The sequence below is a fragment of the Ascidia mentula genome, chromosome 3 (genome assembly GCF_947561715.1).
Source record: "Ascidia mentula chromosome 3, kaAscMent1.1, whole genome shotgun sequence".
Classification (NCBI taxonomy): domain Eukaryota; kingdom Metazoa; phylum Chordata; class Ascidiacea; order Phlebobranchia; family Ascidiidae; genus Ascidia; species Ascidia mentula.
The window spans coordinates 17228195-17247319 of record NC_138568.1 but is presented as its reverse complement, the minus strand read 5'-3'; the positions used below and the strand labels follow the sequence as shown (position 1 = coordinate 17247319).

The 19125-nt window shown below is 35.1% G+C and overlaps 1 protein-coding gene across 1 annotated transcript; it reads left to right on the top strand.

The window, feature by feature from the left end:
* The first annotated feature begins 4252 nt into the window (after positions 1-4252).
* On the top strand, positions 4253-7639 carry LOC145895805 (uncharacterized). Its single transcript, XM_082984589.1, has 8 exons — positions 4253-4367; positions 4531-4635; positions 4783-4815; positions 4994-6612; positions 6677-6790; positions 6999-7187; positions 7265-7414; positions 7487-7639. The coding sequence occupies exons 1-8, from the start codon at positions 4301-4303 to the stop codon at positions 7637-7639; spliced, it is 2430 nt and encodes an 809-aa protein (XP_082840715.1). The 5' UTR covers positions 4253-4300.
* Positions 7640-19125: the final 11486 nt, after the last annotated feature.

Genomic DNA, 19125 nt, shown 5'->3' with positions numbered 1-19125 from the left:
TAATAACGATATTGTTGAGTAGTTACGTTCTGGAATCACCGAGTGTTTGTACATACCACCGTCAGCGAAAATGGAAATTGTTTTAACCGTAATTTTTTTCACACACGAGTGAACACGATTTCAAACGATTGTGTTCTCACAAATTATGCATTATCTCGTCACACAAACAAAAAAAGAGTTGTTATAACAAATATTATAATCAACAACGACTCCAATGTTTTTAAAACAACATCTACCTATAAAGTATATCGCAACGAAATGGGTTTGACCGCGGTCACGCTGTATGAATCCCAGCATGCTCCTTTTTCGCCAAAGCGTAGACAGCGAGCATTTACGGCGCAGCATACAAGTGCCAATTTGATAATGTTCCGGGCAATAGAATTTTTTAAAAATGTGTGTAGATTAGGCTAAGAACAGGCAGATCACATTACCATTGAGTTTTTTGGACACCTATAAAGTATATCCCAACGAAATGGGTTTGACTGCGGCCATGCAGAATAGCATTATTTTTTCCGAGTTTATGTATTGAACGGTGGTGAATATTATGTTTTCTTGCCTGTTACCAGTGAACTGCAATTATGCGTTAGTCTGCAAGCATAATATATTATGTATTAAACCAGTTCAACCATATTTGTTTCACCTGCCATCGATATTTCTTTAGAAGTTGGATCGAAACGCCTGGTGCACTGAAGACTGAAAACACATGTAAAGTAGTAGATGACGTGTCACCAAAAATGTTTAACAAGTTCATGTTTGTTCGAACAACTAACTTTAGTGTTCACAATACAACCAATTTAGCAGCACAATTTCTCGGGGACTGGCTGTTGTATTGTTTTTTGATTGGAATAGCATTATTAGTGACTACATAGAAGTCAAAGGAAAGACCTTGTGAGCCAAAGCAATTAAACCTTAGCAACAAACCTCCATAACAAACGCCTTAAAACATGGCGTCAATTGCTGATTTATATGCAGGCATCAAGCATAATTTGTATCATAAGTCAGCAGTGAGCCTACGTATAAAATACGCGGCGGCTGTTGGTATAACGTTTACTGGTGGATGGCAATGTGGTTATTTTTTTCATGTAGTAATATGCATAGCGATTGACGTCAATGGAAAGGCGTGTAAAGCAGTGGAAACTAGCAGTGCTTAATATTTGGATTCGATCGAATACATACAACTAATATTCGCTTATACTCAGCTACGCATGAATTTACATTTTTATTGCAGAAACTCTCGCGCACTATTACTATTTTCGCTACAGCAACCTATTTTATTCTAATGCTGTTCTCACGCGATATTGGCTGCTTCGGAAAATCTTATCTTCGGCCACAAATCCAAAGCGCCAATGCCTGATTCGATGCAATTTGTGTATGAACATACTATTTTTGTTAAATTAGTACGTATTAGTTAAAAATAGTATTTTCCTGACTTTATTTTCGAACCATTTGCTCACTTACAAACATAAAAGTCATGTGCAGATTACGAGTTTTTATCAGGTGCGTTCACAAATTACATAGTATGGTTCAGGAATTTCCCTGTTAAAATTGGAAGAAGTATACCTTAAATATATAACAAAACACATTTTACGCTTCTGCAAAGACATATATTTTGGATCTTGGTCCGACTTTATACCTTTAATAGATTATGCTTTGTGACAGGTTTAAATCAGGTTTGTGCTGTTGCGTATGTTTGAAGCATTAACGGACAATGGGTGACGTATAAATACGTAGAGGTTTTGTGTCATTAACTCATTTGGTATTGCTATTCGTAATTTATCACCGTGGGTAACAAAGCAGTACTAAGAAAATATGCGAACATCCGCTCAATATCATATCTGCTGGCACGTCTCTTCGTGTGTCTTTGCTAATGTGTTGAACCGTTGCAGCGTTTAAGACGCAAAAGGCGCTTTATAAATAAATGACTAAATTAAGCCGTTTAACGACCACTGCTTCGCTGAAATGTCGTCATTACTCACTGCAAATGTGAAAGATAAGGCCTATGGCTATTAATTATCTAAATTTACCATATAATTCACTGCAAATGTATATCGATCTTCCTTTCAACCAACTATACCTACAATCTTTTTCATTTGTGCGTCGGTATATAAGATACGCTGAATTTTACCAAGTTTATAAAGTGCGTAACGTGTTTATGTGTAGGTAATACTTTAATGTCGTTTAGAATTACTCGTTCTCGTGACAAATTTTCAATGCTTGTTAAGTGTGGTTGATGGAAAATAGAAAAATACTTTGTTGTCATAGAGAGCAAATTATGTGCTAAAATCACTATTTTAAATCTTGTTTGTGGTAATTTTATCAGTGTGATTTGCAACAGTATATTCAAAGTTTTAGTTCATTTGATTTTAATGAACAGCGATTGGCATAACACCTGTAAAAAATCACTGGGAAAGCTAGGTGTCTCCTGTATTAGTTTGTGTAAATCAATGGAGGCTGTTACACAAATGTTAAGTTTCAGTCTGCCTCTGTTTCTACCTTGCTAGTATCGTAATTTTATGTGTGGCACACTGACCACTATGATAAGAGCGGCTGTATGGTGAACAAAGCACATTTTTACGTAAGTTCAAATCTTTGTTGTACATTGTATTTGTGTTTAAATAAGCCGTTGTATGCAGTGCTTAATTGAGGTTCTGCGGGCAGTAAGGCAAGTTGTGAAAGCGGCCCTGAAATAAAAATATGTATATACATATTCAGTATTCACTGGATTCTAGGCCACCCTCAATTGGAAGTCGCAAAACTAATAAGACAGAAAACTTACCACCCGAAGCTCACAATCGAGTACATACGAAAAGAACAAAGCGTTTGTGTTGTCGAATACAACTTTGTCTTATTTGTGTGTTTAAGGAGTAAAAAATGGGTGACGTGACTTAAAAAGTTTAACTCATTTTCGCAAATTATCACCATGGGTAACAAAGCAATAATGTGACAACATGCGAACAACCGCTCAATACCATATTTGGTGCGTCTCTACAAAGTGTGCCTTTGTTAATGTGTTTACCTATTTTCTCGTGATAATTGAAAAGAGGTGTGAACCAAAAAGGCGCCGTGAATGCCCACCAATAGCTCTGAATTAGGTTTGGAAGTTCCATATCATGCTGGTAATAACATCCAGTGAATGCAGCTGCCTAAATTGTAATTAAAAAAATATGCACGGGACAAAAGTTTCTTAGAAGATATTTTGAAAGCTATATTTTGGATTTAAGTGGCCTGTGAAAAAGGGAGAAGTTGTATGGAGACTGGACTTTATTGTGAAGAACAAAGCGAATGTTTGTGAAAGGTTTTGTGCAATATGATTATATTTAACATTGGTTGGTTAGTTCCCTATCAAATGACAAACCAGTCATTATTGGACCTGATAATAAATTGCAAATAATTTGAAGAAATGTTGTGGCGTTGCAGTAAATGACTACAATGATTAGTAAACAGTTTGAATGACAAGCCCATGCTTTCCACCAGTAGCACTAATGAGACCAGATTTGAACAGTGTGGCTTCTCGGCAGCTTATTAAATATCACGTCACATCGCTAAAGGGTTACTGGTACGTCTTTCCCGCTGGGTATCCAGGAAGAAACCTACCCTTACAGCGAGTTGTGATTCACAAATTAAAGATTTTAAAATGTGGCAGGTAACGACACTTACCTCGAATAATGTTGTTTTCCGTATGTTAAATCAAAATCTCAAGCTCGAGACCCACCCCTCCGTCACAGCACACACCTGCTACAAATTACACGTATCCGTTAAAGCTCCACGCCATTTGCTCGCGTCTGTGTCTTTGTGGTTTTGTCAGCGTCAGCAATTGTTGATTTCCTATACGTTTAGGCATGTGGCTTTTATAATAGGAAACAGCATAAGCCGGAACATGTAGATCACATTAACAGTGCCACCTATTAAATATATCGTAACGAAATGGCTTTGTATAAATGCCAGCGCGCGCATTGTTCGTCAAAGGGTAGACAGCGAGCATTTACGGCGCTGCATACAAGTGCCAATTTAATAATGTTCCGGGCCATACATTTTTTTAAACTTTGACGTAAATTAGGCTTAGAACATGGATATCACATTACCATTGCCTTTTATGAACACCTAAAAAGTGTATCGAAACGAAATGGGTCTTACCGATGTCACGCTGTGTGAATCCTTCTTTGTTCCATTTTAGGCACGAGAAACTACATTGAATTTGTTCCATTAATGCCTCTAGTTTTTTTACCTGCAACATTTTAATGGTTGCAGACAAAAGTGTTTTTTCTTTAAATGTAAAGTATGTAGGTTTCAATATATTTGCATGGCTACTGACAGGACCAAGAAAAAAAACTATGATCAGTTGGGAAGTGAACAACCTTCAACATCAGGTAATAGTATGTGACGAATGGAATTTTTTTTTTCCAAAACCTGCATGCATTGTGCCTTTTTTCATAGATCAGCTGTTTATTTGTAATCATATAAAACCTTTGAGTGTCCTCGCTTTCTTTAAAAAAAACTGTAGTTTGTTGGTAGTTCCATGTTTTTTTACAGGTCTTAACCAAAGATTTGAAGCAAATCATTCAAACATCACAAGGAGCATTGTTGGTGTGATGGGCAATGTCTACCAAAACATTAACCAATATGGCAATAGTCAAGGTATGAACATACATTAATGGTTTAAATATTGTCATCCTTGAAGGAAAAGTACATACATATTGTATTTTGCTTTATTGCTGGAACATTTTACTCTGCACAAGCCCTGGGTTCAGTATCTGTTGTTAGGTTTATGAATGTATTTTGCAGAACATGCTTCGTTAGAAAATGCTGTTTTTGTTGGTGAGTTTTTTCTTTCATGATATATATATATATATATGTATTTACAATACTATATAGAAATTACATCAAAACCAAAATATCTTGTATTGTAACTTTGGTTTAAATCTGAAAAGGAATCTTTCTTGCGAAAATGACTTTATATATCTTAATGCTATCTTTGCATATATGTATTTTTCAGGTGAAATAAAGCAAAGGTTGTGGCAGAAGGCAAAGGAAATTTCTGGAACCATTGATCACTCTGTGGAAACTATAAACAAAGTTGGGTTTGGGATTCCTGAACTTACAACAAAACTAAAAATCCAGTCATCAGATGACAAAAGTACTAACTCAAACCCAAAGGGTAATGTTCAAATTGAATGTATTTTTCACGAAGCAAAACGACTATCCATTCAGCTTCAAAATTCCACCAATAAGCAAGCAGAAAAAAGGCAAATTGAAAAGCATGGTAATATAGTTGCTGCTTTGGGTCAACCTGGTGTTGGAAAATCTACTTTTACGAAAGTTTTTCTTGGAAAAGTAGTTAAAAGTTTAATTCTAAAAGACACCTCTTTTATATTCTACATCCAAATCAGATCCATCGATTTCAGTAAAAACACCAACTTAATTTCACTTTTACTTTGTTGCTGTCTTTCTGATATTCAGCTTACATCTAACCAAATGTCCCATCTAGCAAAATTGTTATGCAATGATCCTAATCTTCTGATAATTTTGGACGGTCTTGATGAAACCAATGTGGAAATTTTCAAAAAAGTTTATCCAAAGGTATCTGTACATAGCAATGTTCATCCCATGGACATCATAGCCAATATATTGAATGGAAATATCTTTCCCAAAGCAAAAAAACTTGTTACCTCCAGACCAGAAGAGTTCTTTGATCTTCCACCAGAGATTAGGCCAACGTTTGTTGTTGAGGTTTGTGGGTTCAGTGAAGAAACTCAAATGGAAATTGGCAAACAGGTTTGCGGAGACAAATACGAAGAAGTTCAAAATAAACTGCACCAAAATGCAGTAATCAGCCGTTTTTGTTACATTCCACTTTTCTTTATTTTAATCCACAACTATTTGTTGACTAACCCAAATGCTGAGTTTATTTCTATGACTGACATCTTATCATATTACTATGAAGTGTATAGAAGATCGAAACACTGCCATAAAAATGAAACAAGAGCAATAGCTAGATTAGCTTGGTACGGAATCATTAAACAACAATATCAATTCACACAAAATGATCTTGAAGAAGCAGGCGTCGACCGATCCTCATTTCTTCATACTTCACTCTCAGTTTCTGCTAATTTAAATTTGCAAATCTTGCATTGCGACACAATTAGCTATTTTTCTCATCGTGTTTGGCAAGATTATTTGGCAGCCTGTTATTTGGTTTTATGTCAGTCTATTGATGTGTTTAAAGATTCTGTTTCTAATTTGTTGGAAAGGTTTACACGAGATCAAATGATTTTTACGTTTATTTTTGGTCTGTGCAACAAAATCACAACAGATAAGGAAAATATAAACAGTGATGTAGCTGAAAAAAGAGAAGTTTTGTTTTCTCACATTCCAAACATATTTGTTGCATGCAGATGGGCAAGTGAGGCCCAAGATGAAGAAGTGGCAAGGATTATTTTTTCCATGTTTCCCAAATCTATTGATATAGAGGATGTCTCTGTATACCCTCATGACGTCACCAATTTCTTCCACTTCACAAAAAAGTATGGAAAGGTTATTGACATGATTTCTGGACAATTTTATGGCAACTCTTTTAAATTGTTTGAAGGAGCAATAACAAAGACCAAAGTACAAGTCAGACCAAACTTTAAATAAACTACATATTAAGTTTGTTTCTTTTGATTTGATTTTTGTGCAGATGATATCTGTGAAGTCTGTGGAGTCAACAGTGTTTTTCAGTGAAAACAAATTTGCTCAATTACCAAACTACCCAAAGTGGTTGCCCATTGATTTTCTGGAATTCTTATTTGGGGTGGGAAATATGGAATTCACATAGTTATGCAACAATATTGTAACTGTTCTAGTATCAGTGCCAAAAATTATTTTCTTATGCTTGAACACTTATATGAATACAACGTCTATTAAAGATGTTGTTCTTTCCTTTTGGTAAAAACGACTAAATATAGAATTTATAAAGCCAAATCATGTTTGTGTTTACATAAAAATTGTTCTAATCTTAGATTGACCAAACTGTGAATCATCGAAATTTGGTTTTGAAACTATTTCCCGTCGATGTGTCCCCGAAGCTAGGCGCATATTTATCCTCGAAGCTAGACACACTAAACGCAGAAAAAGCACTAAAAGCTTATAACTTGACTCAAGTAGATGTTCTGGTTCATACCTTGAGGAGATGTTCATTCATTGACTTAGTATGTTGAAATTTAACAGTGTTTGGTGCCTCTTATTGTTGTATTTCAATTTATTTATTGCAAGGATTTTTTTTTAGATATCACTAGATGTTTCTGAATGCAAAATAGGAAATTGTGGACTAGAACTTATTGCATCTTCCGGTTTAAATATCAGAATTTTAGAAATTGTTAACTGTGGTATTACTGAAATTGGTGGTGAAATGGTGGTTTTCGCAAGGAACTGTAGGGTATGTTTAAAAATTTATTAATGATATTTTCTTTAACTTCCACCTTCTTTTAAATGGTTTCTATTCCCACAGCATATTGATATAAGCTACAACCTGATATGTGATGACGGAGCTCGACAAGTCAAAAAAATGATGCGATCTAACAATAATATCAAGTTTATAGGCTGTGGGATATCAGAGGAATTGATGGAACAACTTGAAAAGCACCAAAAATTTCAACAGTGAGTAGAAGCAAACACAGCAAAGCATAAGTATGACAATGACCACAACTTTATTTATTTCATCAGTTCCAGGACTTGTTGTGTGCTGTAACTTACTCATGTGCAAGTTGGCCATCAACATCCTAACATCAAACCTCTTCTATCATCAACATTGTGTGACATTTGTGCAGTCTACCATCTGTTCCTATGATGAAAAACAGTTCAAATTGAAACAAAAGTGTTTTTTTTACTTTGTTGCCACTTTCTTAGTTTAAAATATTTTTTTTAGTAATTTTTCGTTCACGCGAACTTCATCACTTGTATTGGTATTCCAATATAATAGCTACTTGCTTGCCTAGTTGTGTGTCTCTTTTTTCTTCGTGCCTCATTGCCATTAACAGATGCAGGAAAACTAGTTCAAATCATTTTGATATACCAAGTAGACTTTTTTGAATTGTGAGGTTATGTGCAACATATGTTTTACATGATTTACTACTTGATAATGAGTCAAATTGTATTGCTTTTGTTATATGCATATCCAATGCTCACAACAACTGAAATTTTTATTTTTCTCATACAGTTTTGTGTGGTCAAAACATTGTAAGAGAACTTGTTTTTTCACCCATCCACCCTGCAGCTATCACATGCATGTTTGGGCCAAACTTGTCTAGTGTGTTGTGTGATCCATACCTTTGTTAGAAAACACTCCTGTAAAAGGCCCATTTTAATGATAAAATATTTTGTCATAATACTCAAATTCTTTTTCTGGTCATCATTATATTAGATTCTGAGTATTGTTTGACTTGCGTTTTGTTATTTCTTGCATTGCATTTGTAACAGCGAAAAGTTACTCCTTAACGTTTATGTAATATTTTTTGCCAATAGAAATCTTGCATGTTTTAACACGAGATTTAAACGATCCTTTTGGCCTCTCGTATGTCTCAAACTAGTAACAGTTTGTATCTGTTTCAAGTAGCAACAATCCTTATTATTTTCTATTTGAATGAAAGGAATTAGGATTTATATTAACCGCACAATTTATAACACCCGCGGTGAAGTTTCTTAAAGTCTCAAGTATTCGGTGAGTGTTTACATTTTAGTTCGTAACTCTTTTTCTGTTTCTTACAGGAAACGCATGTACGCATTTACATGTACGCATATGTATCTACACATGTATCTGTGCACTTAAGTCGATAAATATATCCTTGATAATAGTACATGTTGCTTGAGATTCTTATAGTTGACTGGCTTTCGCCGCCAAGACAGTGAATATGCTGTTAAACAAAGTGACTGTTTTATATAAAAATACGGCAGTCACAGCATTGTTTTATATGTTCCTGTTTTCTATGGTCTTGTTAATGCATTTTGCACCCCTAAGCTTTCATGAAAAAAATATTCTACATTCACAGCAAAACTGTGCCATCATTAATTCTTATCATTATCATAAATTGGGCCATGATGTCAACTCTGCTCATAGCGTCGGTCAATAAAAGTTACGTTCGATTGTTCCAGAAAGGCAGAATTTTCTCATTTTTACTGGCTTTCACAACAAATATGCCAACCGGTTTTGCCATTTTAAAATCCTTTTATGGTAATATCAGTTATCACTTAATTTATAAATTACCTAAACAGATATTTTGAGCAGAGTCAAAATGCCGCAAGTTAAATACATTTTCACCCAAAAACAGTTTCTGTCGCAGTATAACAAAATACTGATGGACACTTTGCATTTTCTCTCATTTAAAACTGAATATTTTTTTCTGACCGTGCGGAAAGTGAAACAGTCCGGGGTGCTTGGGACAACCGGAGCCTGATTCATACTTTATTTTATGTTTTTGTTTAAAAGTGATGAACAGTGTGGGTTATACCACGTGCGGAAATTTATACAGAAGCTTCATAATATATTTGTTTCAGTAATTTTACGTATTGATTAGCTTTTTGGCCCCAAATAACAAGGGCATCCTTCTTATGATAAACAATCCTGTAAAAGTTCTCCATTGTTACTAGACAATGGGCACACAGGTTGAAAAGAAAACGGTCATTCTGTAGAGTTTACTGGTTTCAACGACACACGTTTACGGAACCACGGTCGTCTATATGGATAATAGACGCTTAATATTTCGGTGACTTGCGAAACATGCAATGATGGTTAGGATTTTAGGGTGGTTGGAAACAGTATCGTCAAGCTTTAACAACGTGGCTATTACGGTGTGTTTCGTAACTTTATGATTTTTTGTTTTGAACCATTAACACTCTATTTTGTGCCCGTTTATAGTTAAAGGGATAGAACTCTCCACCGCAGGTGCATCATTCAATACATTGAATGTTTTTAGCGATCTACATGGTTGCCTATCTGGTGCGTTGTGTGGAGTCACATGGTCGTCTGATCGAACCCCCAAATTGATTAACTCTGTGGAAATATCCAGGCGGTGGCGCCATCAAACTTACTTGTCGATTGTTGAGGAGAATTGGAGTGATAATTGGTTATTCTAGAGGGGGTTTCAGGTTACATAAACGTACATAATTGCGGTCACCAAACTTTATTCTGCATGTAGCCTTATCAGCGCCTATCACTCTTTCTTTTTCACTCAAATTCAACTCTTTTAATTTTAATCATATAGTTTTTATTGCTTTATTTTTATTTTTATTTTCAACAAACGTTTTCCTGTTTTAGTCTTTGTGGTTTCATAATAGAATTAAGAGTCGTACCAACGAAGGAAGCATTTTCATCATTTTTACTTATATTCCTAATTTGGTGTATTGTAGTCCCACGTGCCATACCAAGTCCAGGCAATTATATTGCTAATTTTGCAAAATAACTTTCATGGTGCAAATAGAAAATAATAAGGATTGTTGCTACTTGAAACAGATTCAAACTGTTACTAGTTTGGCACATACGAGGGGCCAAACGGATCGTTTAAATCTCGTGTTAAAACAGGCAAGATTTCTATTGGTAAAAAATAATAAATAAACGTTAAGGGCTTTTCGCTGTTACAGGGTACTATCACTTTCTTTACGGTGTAAATGGTTATCACTTCTTTCTCTAGCCGTTTAAACTGAATTGGAATACTCATACAATGCCATAAAACTTAATATTTTAAGAACATAACCATCGGAGTAATGCACAGCAGTACGATAAATTAAACACGTTTTCAAAAAAACGTGGATCTCCCACTGACGACTTGGATTGGTTTTGGGATTAAAGCGTTAAAATTCTTTCAAAAAGTGATAACTAGGACTGGTCTAGATTTTTACTTAATCATCCAAGCAAGATGTTTTTTTGAAAGTATATATTTCGCCTATGCGGCATCCTCAGTATTCTAAAAACAACAAGAGTATACGAAAACAACAAACGAATACGAAACAAGTACCAACGTTTACAAATGATTGGAAAGTAACACTCCTAAAATATTTTCATCTTCCAAATCTCCATTCGCAGAATATCTTCCATGGGGAGCTGGAGCATCATCAGGTCAAAGTAGTTTCATAAAAATTGCCTGCAGAAATGATTTAAGCAGATATTCTAAAGTAGTCAAGTAAGCAAAAATGCCAGCGTTTTCCTTCTTTTACTCGGCATTGAGGTCGAGTGCTCTCATTTCGATTCGAACATGGTAGTCAGGTGTTGCCCTCTCGCGGCAACACTGCCATGCGTAACAGATCACGTGCGGCGTCGAGCGAATACATTTTTTCTGCAACATAATTCAAGGCACTTATTAACAAGTAGAAGTCCGGATAAACAGAGCGAAGGCTTTGATTCTTCAAGAAGAAGATCAAGCTAAATAAAGAGCTAATCAAAGGTATCCGATATGAAAGCTAGGCGTAAAACAGGCAGTAACGCCAAAAAAAGCAATTCGTATATATTTCGCCTGTGTTTGCCGGCATTATCAGTAAAAACGCAAACATCGCAGTTTAACAGCAACATAAACATAATAATGTAACTTACACACAAATTGACAATCAGTTGGAAGATTGTTCGTGGTGAGATTAACTGTCATGGTGATTTTAACCAACAGGTGATTTTTATTAAACAGACATAAGTGTGGTTACCAAATTTTATTCGACACGTTCTTCATCCAAATAAAAAAACTTTGCAGGCTTTGAGGGAAATGTCTTAACAAAGGTCTAAGAAGAAATCACCTCTTTTGTTGATGAAAAATAATTTAGTCAACCGTGTTGCCTAGCATTCACAAACGCATGTTGTGATATTGCGCCGCCACTGCCCATTCTTTTGACTGATTGTGTTTTTAACAAGATTGTGTTTATTTTCCAAACACGTAGACCTACAAATATGTGATGACAAAGAAGGATTGTGCAATACCTGGGTGCGATGTGTTAATAAATGGAGTGCGTGACTGTGACTACTTCGAATGATCACGTTTCAATTGAACGCCATAGTACTTCCCCGGCACAAAAATATTAATATCTATTGTTACCCAACACATTCAAAACCGGGTTGCACCATGTCTGCTTTTAGTTTACGTCACAGGTGATTTTTAGAGGATTGCACAATAATTGCAGATAATTTTGCCAGAATGGAAAATATTCACTGCTACAATAATATGCAGTACATAATGGATAACGTAATTTTTTACCTAAAACCGTAAACGATTCGAACTGCCTTTTCCGACATGTGCCAGCCAGCAGCAGCTTGACGCCTGGGTGAAATCCAGTATGGGCGGACAAGAAGCTACAAATTCACAATTCTGTGGCAACCATCAATTTTTCGTCACAGATCAAACGATCTAAAAAGATTACCATTGAAATATATTTTAGCTGTGGAAATAGGATAAGAGCATTTTATTATTACAAGCAGAAGCCCTATTTAGGAGAAAGCACCTGGAAGGGAATATACTTTAATTTTTCTACCTTCAATATAAGCGGCCAAAAGACATTTGCAATAATAACAATTTGTAAGTAATTGATTAATGACACAACAACTATTTTGTAGCCCTCAAATTGTGAAAAAATAAATGACTTGCTGTTAGTTTCTTACATTAATACTCAAACATAGTAAATTTATGGTGATTATAAAATGTTTTGCAATTTAGTCTTATTGTATAGGATTAGTTGATTACAGAGTTATTTTGGTTTCATTATTTCAAAAAATAAGATTTACACATATTTCATTTTTTTTTGAATTGCATTTGTACTAATGCAAGTTAGAACCATATTGTTTAAAGGTTATACCGTTAAAGAGTCATAAAACATAACAATGCAATAAGGCAAAAGTATAGACTAAATAGTTTCAAACACCATCTGGTATTTGCTTAATTCCTGTTTGTGTCTTGTCCAGGTATAGTCGCGCCTTTGCCGCCATATTTGTCACGCGTTCAACCAGGATCAACATAACACAAATATTTTTGTCACATATTATTACCTGAAACAACGAACCCGCAATTCGCCTCTGTCCTACAAATACCAGCAGTCAAGAGACGACACGGATTGTATCCACTGTTAGTCGGTAATTGAATAAATGTGCTGAGTAGATATATTTCACTCTGCGGATTGCCAACGTTGTTTTGTTGGCTGTTCGTGTAGTTCCTGCGATAATTACAAAACCCCTGTAGCGTATTTGCGTTGGAAATAAAATGAGTTCTGCCATAATTAGCCACTTCGTGTAGAAGTTAGTAACCTTGTTCAAAGTTGTTTATGCAGCCTATATCAATAATCAAAATATTTCGACTGTATTGCATACATAAGCCCTGCAAGCTATCACCACTAATTTTCTTCTGTTAATTGTAACAAGGAACACGCAACCGTTGGTTTAGTTAAGTTAAATTACATTATTGTTTCAATAAAAACAAAAAATCTCAACCATAGCAGTTTCAAAGCAACATAAATATAATACTGTAACTTATGCACACAAACAAACTGACAATCAGTTGTAAAGATTGTTCGTGGTGAGATTAACTGTCGAGTAAATTAAGAGACGCTCGAATAAAATTGGTGTAATTGATAAAACCATTAGAAACACTTTTCCACCCAACAAGTGTTTTTTATTAAATACACCAACCTTTTTTCGGCATCTACTTCAGCCCAACAAAAAAAAACTCTGCAGGTCGCTTTCAGGAAAATATTTAACAAAGGTCTAAGGTGATATCACCACGCATTCGGGGTTAGGGAAAACTTTACACTTCTCTTTTGTTGTTGAAAAATAATTAAATCAACTGTGTTTCTAGCAATCACAAACGTATGTTGTGATATCGCATAGGCAGTGCCCTTTCTTTTGATTGTTATAACAAGACTGTGTTTATTTTCTAAACACGGAGACCCACAAATATGTGATGACAAACAAGGATTGTGCAATACCTGGGTGCGATGTGTTAATAAATGGAGCGCGTGACTGTGACTACTTCGAATGATCACGTTTAAATTGAACGCCTTTGCAATTCCCTTCGACACAAAAATATCAATATCTATTGTTACCCAACACATTCAAAACCGGGTTGCACCATGTCTGCTTTTAGGTTACGTCACAGTTGTTTTTTAGAGGATTGCACGATAATTGCAGATAATTTTGCCAGAGTGGAAAATATTCACTGCTACATTAATATGCAGTACATAATGGATAACGTAATTATTTACCTAAAACCGTAAACGATTCGAACGGCCTTCCCCGACATGTGCCAGCCTATAGCACCTTGACGCCTGAGTGAAATCCAGTATGGGCGGACAAGAAGCTGCATATCCGCATTGCTGTGATAACCATTAATTTTTCGTCACAGATCAAACGATCTAAAAAGATTACCATTGAAATATATTTTAGCTGTGGAAATAGGCTGAGAGCATTTTATTATTACAAGCAGAAGCCCTATTTAGGAGAAAGCACCTGGAATGGAATATACTTTAATTTTTCTACCGTCAATATAAGCGGCCAAAAGACATTTGCAATGATAACAATTTGTAAGTAATTGTTTAATGACACAACAACTATTTTGTAGCCTTCAAATTGTGAAATAATAAATGACTTGCTGTTAGTTTCTTACATTAATACTCAAACATAGTAAATTTATGGTGATTATAAAATGTTTTGCAATTTAGTCTTATTGTATAGGATTAGTTGATTACAGAGTTATTTTGGTTTCATTTTTTCAAAAAATAAGATTTACACATATTTCATTTTTTTTTTGAATTGCATTTGTACTAATGCAAGTTAGAACCATATTGTTTAAAGGTTATACCGTTAAAGAGTCATAAAACATAACAATGCAATAAGGCAAAAGTATAGACTAAATAGTTTCAAACACTATTTGGTATTTGCTTAATTCCTGTTTGTGTCTTGTCCCGGTATAGTCGCGCCTTTGCCGCCATATTGTTCACGCGTTCAACCAGGATCAACATAACACAAATATTTTTGTCACATATTATTACCTGAAACAACTAACCCGCAATTCGCCTCTGTCGTACAAATACCAGCAGTCGAGAGACGACACGGATTGTATCCACTGTTAGTCGGTAATTGAATAAATGTGCTGAGTAGATATATTTCACTCTGCGGATTGCCAACGTTGTTTTGTTGGCTTCTCGTGTAGTTCCTGCGATAATTACAAAACCCCTGTAACGTATTTGCGTTGGAAATAAAATGAGTTCTGCCATAATTAGCCACTTCGTGTAGAAGTTAGTAACCTTGTTCAAAGTTGTTTATGCAGCCTATATCAATAATCAAAATATTTCGACTGTATTGCATACATAAGCCCTGCAAGCTATCACCACTCTTTTTCTTCTGTTAATTGTAACAAGAAACACGCAACAGTTGGTTTAGTTAAGTTAAATTACATTATTGTTTCAATAAAAACAAAAAATCTCAACCATAGCAGTTTCAAAGCAACATAAATATAATACTGTAACTTATGCACACAAACAAACTGACAATCAGTTGTAAAGATTGTTCGTGGTGAGATTAACTGTCGAGTAAATTAAGAGACGCTCGAATAAAATTGGTGTAATTGATAAAACCATTAGAAACACTTTTCCACCCAACAAGTGTTTTTTATTAAATACACCAACCTTTTTTCGGCATGTACTTCACCCCAACAAAAAAAAACTCTGCAGGTCGCTTTAAGGGAAATATTTAACAAAGGTATAAAGTGATATCACCACGCATCCGGGGTTAGGTAAAACTTTACACTTCTCTTTTGTTGTAAAAAATTAATTAAATCAATTGTGTTTCTAGCAATCACAAACGTATGTTGTGATATCGCATAGGCAGTGCCCTTTCTTTTGATTCTTACAATAAGACTGTGTTGATTTCCTAACACGGAGACCTACAAATATGTGATGACTAAGAAGGATTGTGCAATACCTGGGTGCGATGTGTTAATAAATGGAGCGCGTGACTGTGACTACTTCGAATGATCACGTTTAAATTGAACGCCTTTGCAATTCCCTTCGACACAAAAATATCAATATCTATTGTTACCCAACACATTCAAAACCGGGTTGCACCATGTCTGCTTTTAGGTTACGTCACAGTTGTTTTTTAGAGGATTGCACGATAATTGCAGATAATTTTGCCAGAGTGGAAAATATTCACTGCTACATTAATATGCAGTACATAATGGATAACGTAATTATTTACCTAAAACCGTAAACGATTCGAACGGCCTTCCCCGACATGTGCCAGCCTATAGCACCTTGACGCCTGAGTGAAATCCAGTATGGGCGGACAAGAAGCTGCATATCCGCATTGCTGTGATAACCATTAATTTTTCGTCACAGATCAAACGATCTAAAAAGATTACCATTGAAATATATTTTAGCTGTGGAAATAGGCTGAGAGCATTTTATTATTACAAGCAGAAGCCCTATTTAGGAGAAAGCACCTGGAATGGAATATACTTTAATTTTTCTACCGTCAATATAAGCGGCCAAAAGACATTTGCAATGATAACAATTTGTAAGTAATTGTTTAATGACACAACAACTATTTTGTAGCCTTCAAATTGTGAAAAAATAAATGACTTGCTGTTAGTTTCTTACATTAATACTCAAACATAGTAAATTTATGGTGATTATAAAATGTTTTGCAATTTAGTCTTATTGTATAGGATTAGTTGATTAAAGAGTTATTTTGGTTTCCCTTTTTCAAAAAATAAGATTTACACATATTTCATTTTTTTAATTGCATTTGTACTAATGCAAGTTAGAACTATATTGTTTAAAGGTTATACAGTTAAAGAGTCATAAAACATAACAATGCAATAAGGCAAAAGTATAGACTAAATAGTTTCAAACACCATCTGGTATTTGCTTAATTCCTGTTTGTGTCTTGTCCAGGTATAGTCGCGCCTTTGCCGCCATATTTGTCACGCGTTCAACCAGGATCAACATAACACAAATATTTTTGTCACATATTATTACCTGAAACAACTAACCCGCAAATCGTCTCTGTCGGACAAATACCAGCAGTCGAGAGACGACACGGATTGTATCCACTGTTAGTCGGTAATTGAATAAATGTGCTGAGTAGATATATTTCACTCTGCGGATTGCCAACGTTGTTTTGTTGGCTTCTCGTGTAGTTCCTGCGATAATTACAAAACCCCTGTAGCGTATTTGCGTTGGAAATAAAATGAGTTCTGCCATAATTAGCCACTTCGTGTAGAAGTTAGTAACCTTGTTCAAAGTTGTTTATGCAGCCTATATCAATAATCAAAATATTTCGACTGTATTGCATACATAAGCCCTGCAAGCTATCACCACTCTTTTTCTTCTGTTAATTGTAACAAGGAACACGCAACAGTTGTTTTAGTTAAGTTAAATTACATTATTGTTTCAATAAAAACAAAAAATCTCAACCATAGCAGTTTCAAAGCAACATAAATATAATACTGTAACTTATGCACACAAACAAACTGACAATCAGTTGTAAAGATTGTTCGTGGTGAGATTAACTGTCGAGTAAATTAAGAGACGCTCGAATAAAATTGGTGTAATTGATAAAACCATTAGAAACACTTTTCCACCCAACAAGTGTTTTTTATTAAATACACCAACCTTTTTTCGGCATGTACTTCACCCCAACAAAGAAAAACTCTGCAGGTCGCTTTAAGGAAAATATTTAACAAAGGTCTAAGGTAATATCACCACGCATCCGGGGTTAGGTAAAACTTTACACTTCTCTTTTGTTGTAAAAAATTAATTAAATCAATTGTGTTTCTAGCAATCACAAACGTATGTTGTGATATCGCATAGGCAGTGCCCTTTCTTTTGATTCTTACAATAAGACTGTGTTGATTTCCTAACACGGAGACCTACAAATATGTGATGACTAAGAAGGATTGTGCAATACCTGGGTGCGATGTGTTAATAAATGGAGCGCGTGACTGTGACTACTTCGAATGATCACGTTTAAATTGAACGCCTTTGCAATTCCCTTCGACACAAAAATATCAATATCTATTGTTACCCAACACATTCAAAACCGGGTTGCACCATGTCTGCTTTTAGGTTACGTCACAGTTGTTTTTTAGAGGATTGCACGATAATTGCAGATAATTTTGCCAGAGTGGAAAATATTCACTGCTACATTAATATGCAGTACATAATGGATAACGTAATTATTTACCTAAAACCGTAAACGATTCGAACGGCCTTCCCCGACATGTGCCAGCCTATAGCACCTTGACGCCTGAGTGAAATCCAGTATGGGCGGACAAGAAGCTGCATATCCGCATTGCTGTGATAACCATTAATTTTTCGTCACAGATCAAACGATCTAAAAAGATTACCATTGAAATATATTTTAGCTGTGGAAATAGGCTGAGAGCATTTTATTATTACAAGCAGAAGCCCTATTTAGGAGAAAGCACCTGGAATGGAATATACTTTAATTTTTCTACCGTCAATATAAGCGGCCAAAAGACATTTGCAATGATAACAATTTGTAAGTAATTGTTTAATGACACAACAACTATTTTGTAGCCTTCAAATTGTGAAAAAATAAATGACTTGCTGTTAGTTTCTTACATTAATACTCAAACATAGTAAATTTATGGTGATTATAAAATGTTTTGCAATTTAGTCTTATTGTATAGGATTAGTTGATTAAAGAGTTATTTTGGTTTCCCTTTTTCAAAAAATAAGATTTACACATATTTCATTTTTTTAATTGCATTTGTACTAATGCAAGTTAGAACTATATTGTTTAAAGGTTATACAGTTAAAGAGTCATAAAACATAACAATGCAATAAGGCAAAAGTATAGACTAAATAGTTTCAAACACCATCTGGTATTTGCTTAATTCCTGTTTGTGTCTTGTCCAGGTATAGTCGCGCCTTTGCCGCCATATTTGTCACGCGTTCAACCAGGATCAACATAACACAAATATTTTTGTCACATATTATTACCTGAAACAACTAACCCGCAAATCGTCTCTGTCGGACAAATACCAGCAGTCGAGAGACGACACGGATTGTATCCACTGTTAGTCGGTAATTGAATAAATGTGCTGAGTAGATATATTTCACTCTGCGGATTGCCAACGTTGTTTTGTTGGCTTCTCGTGTAGT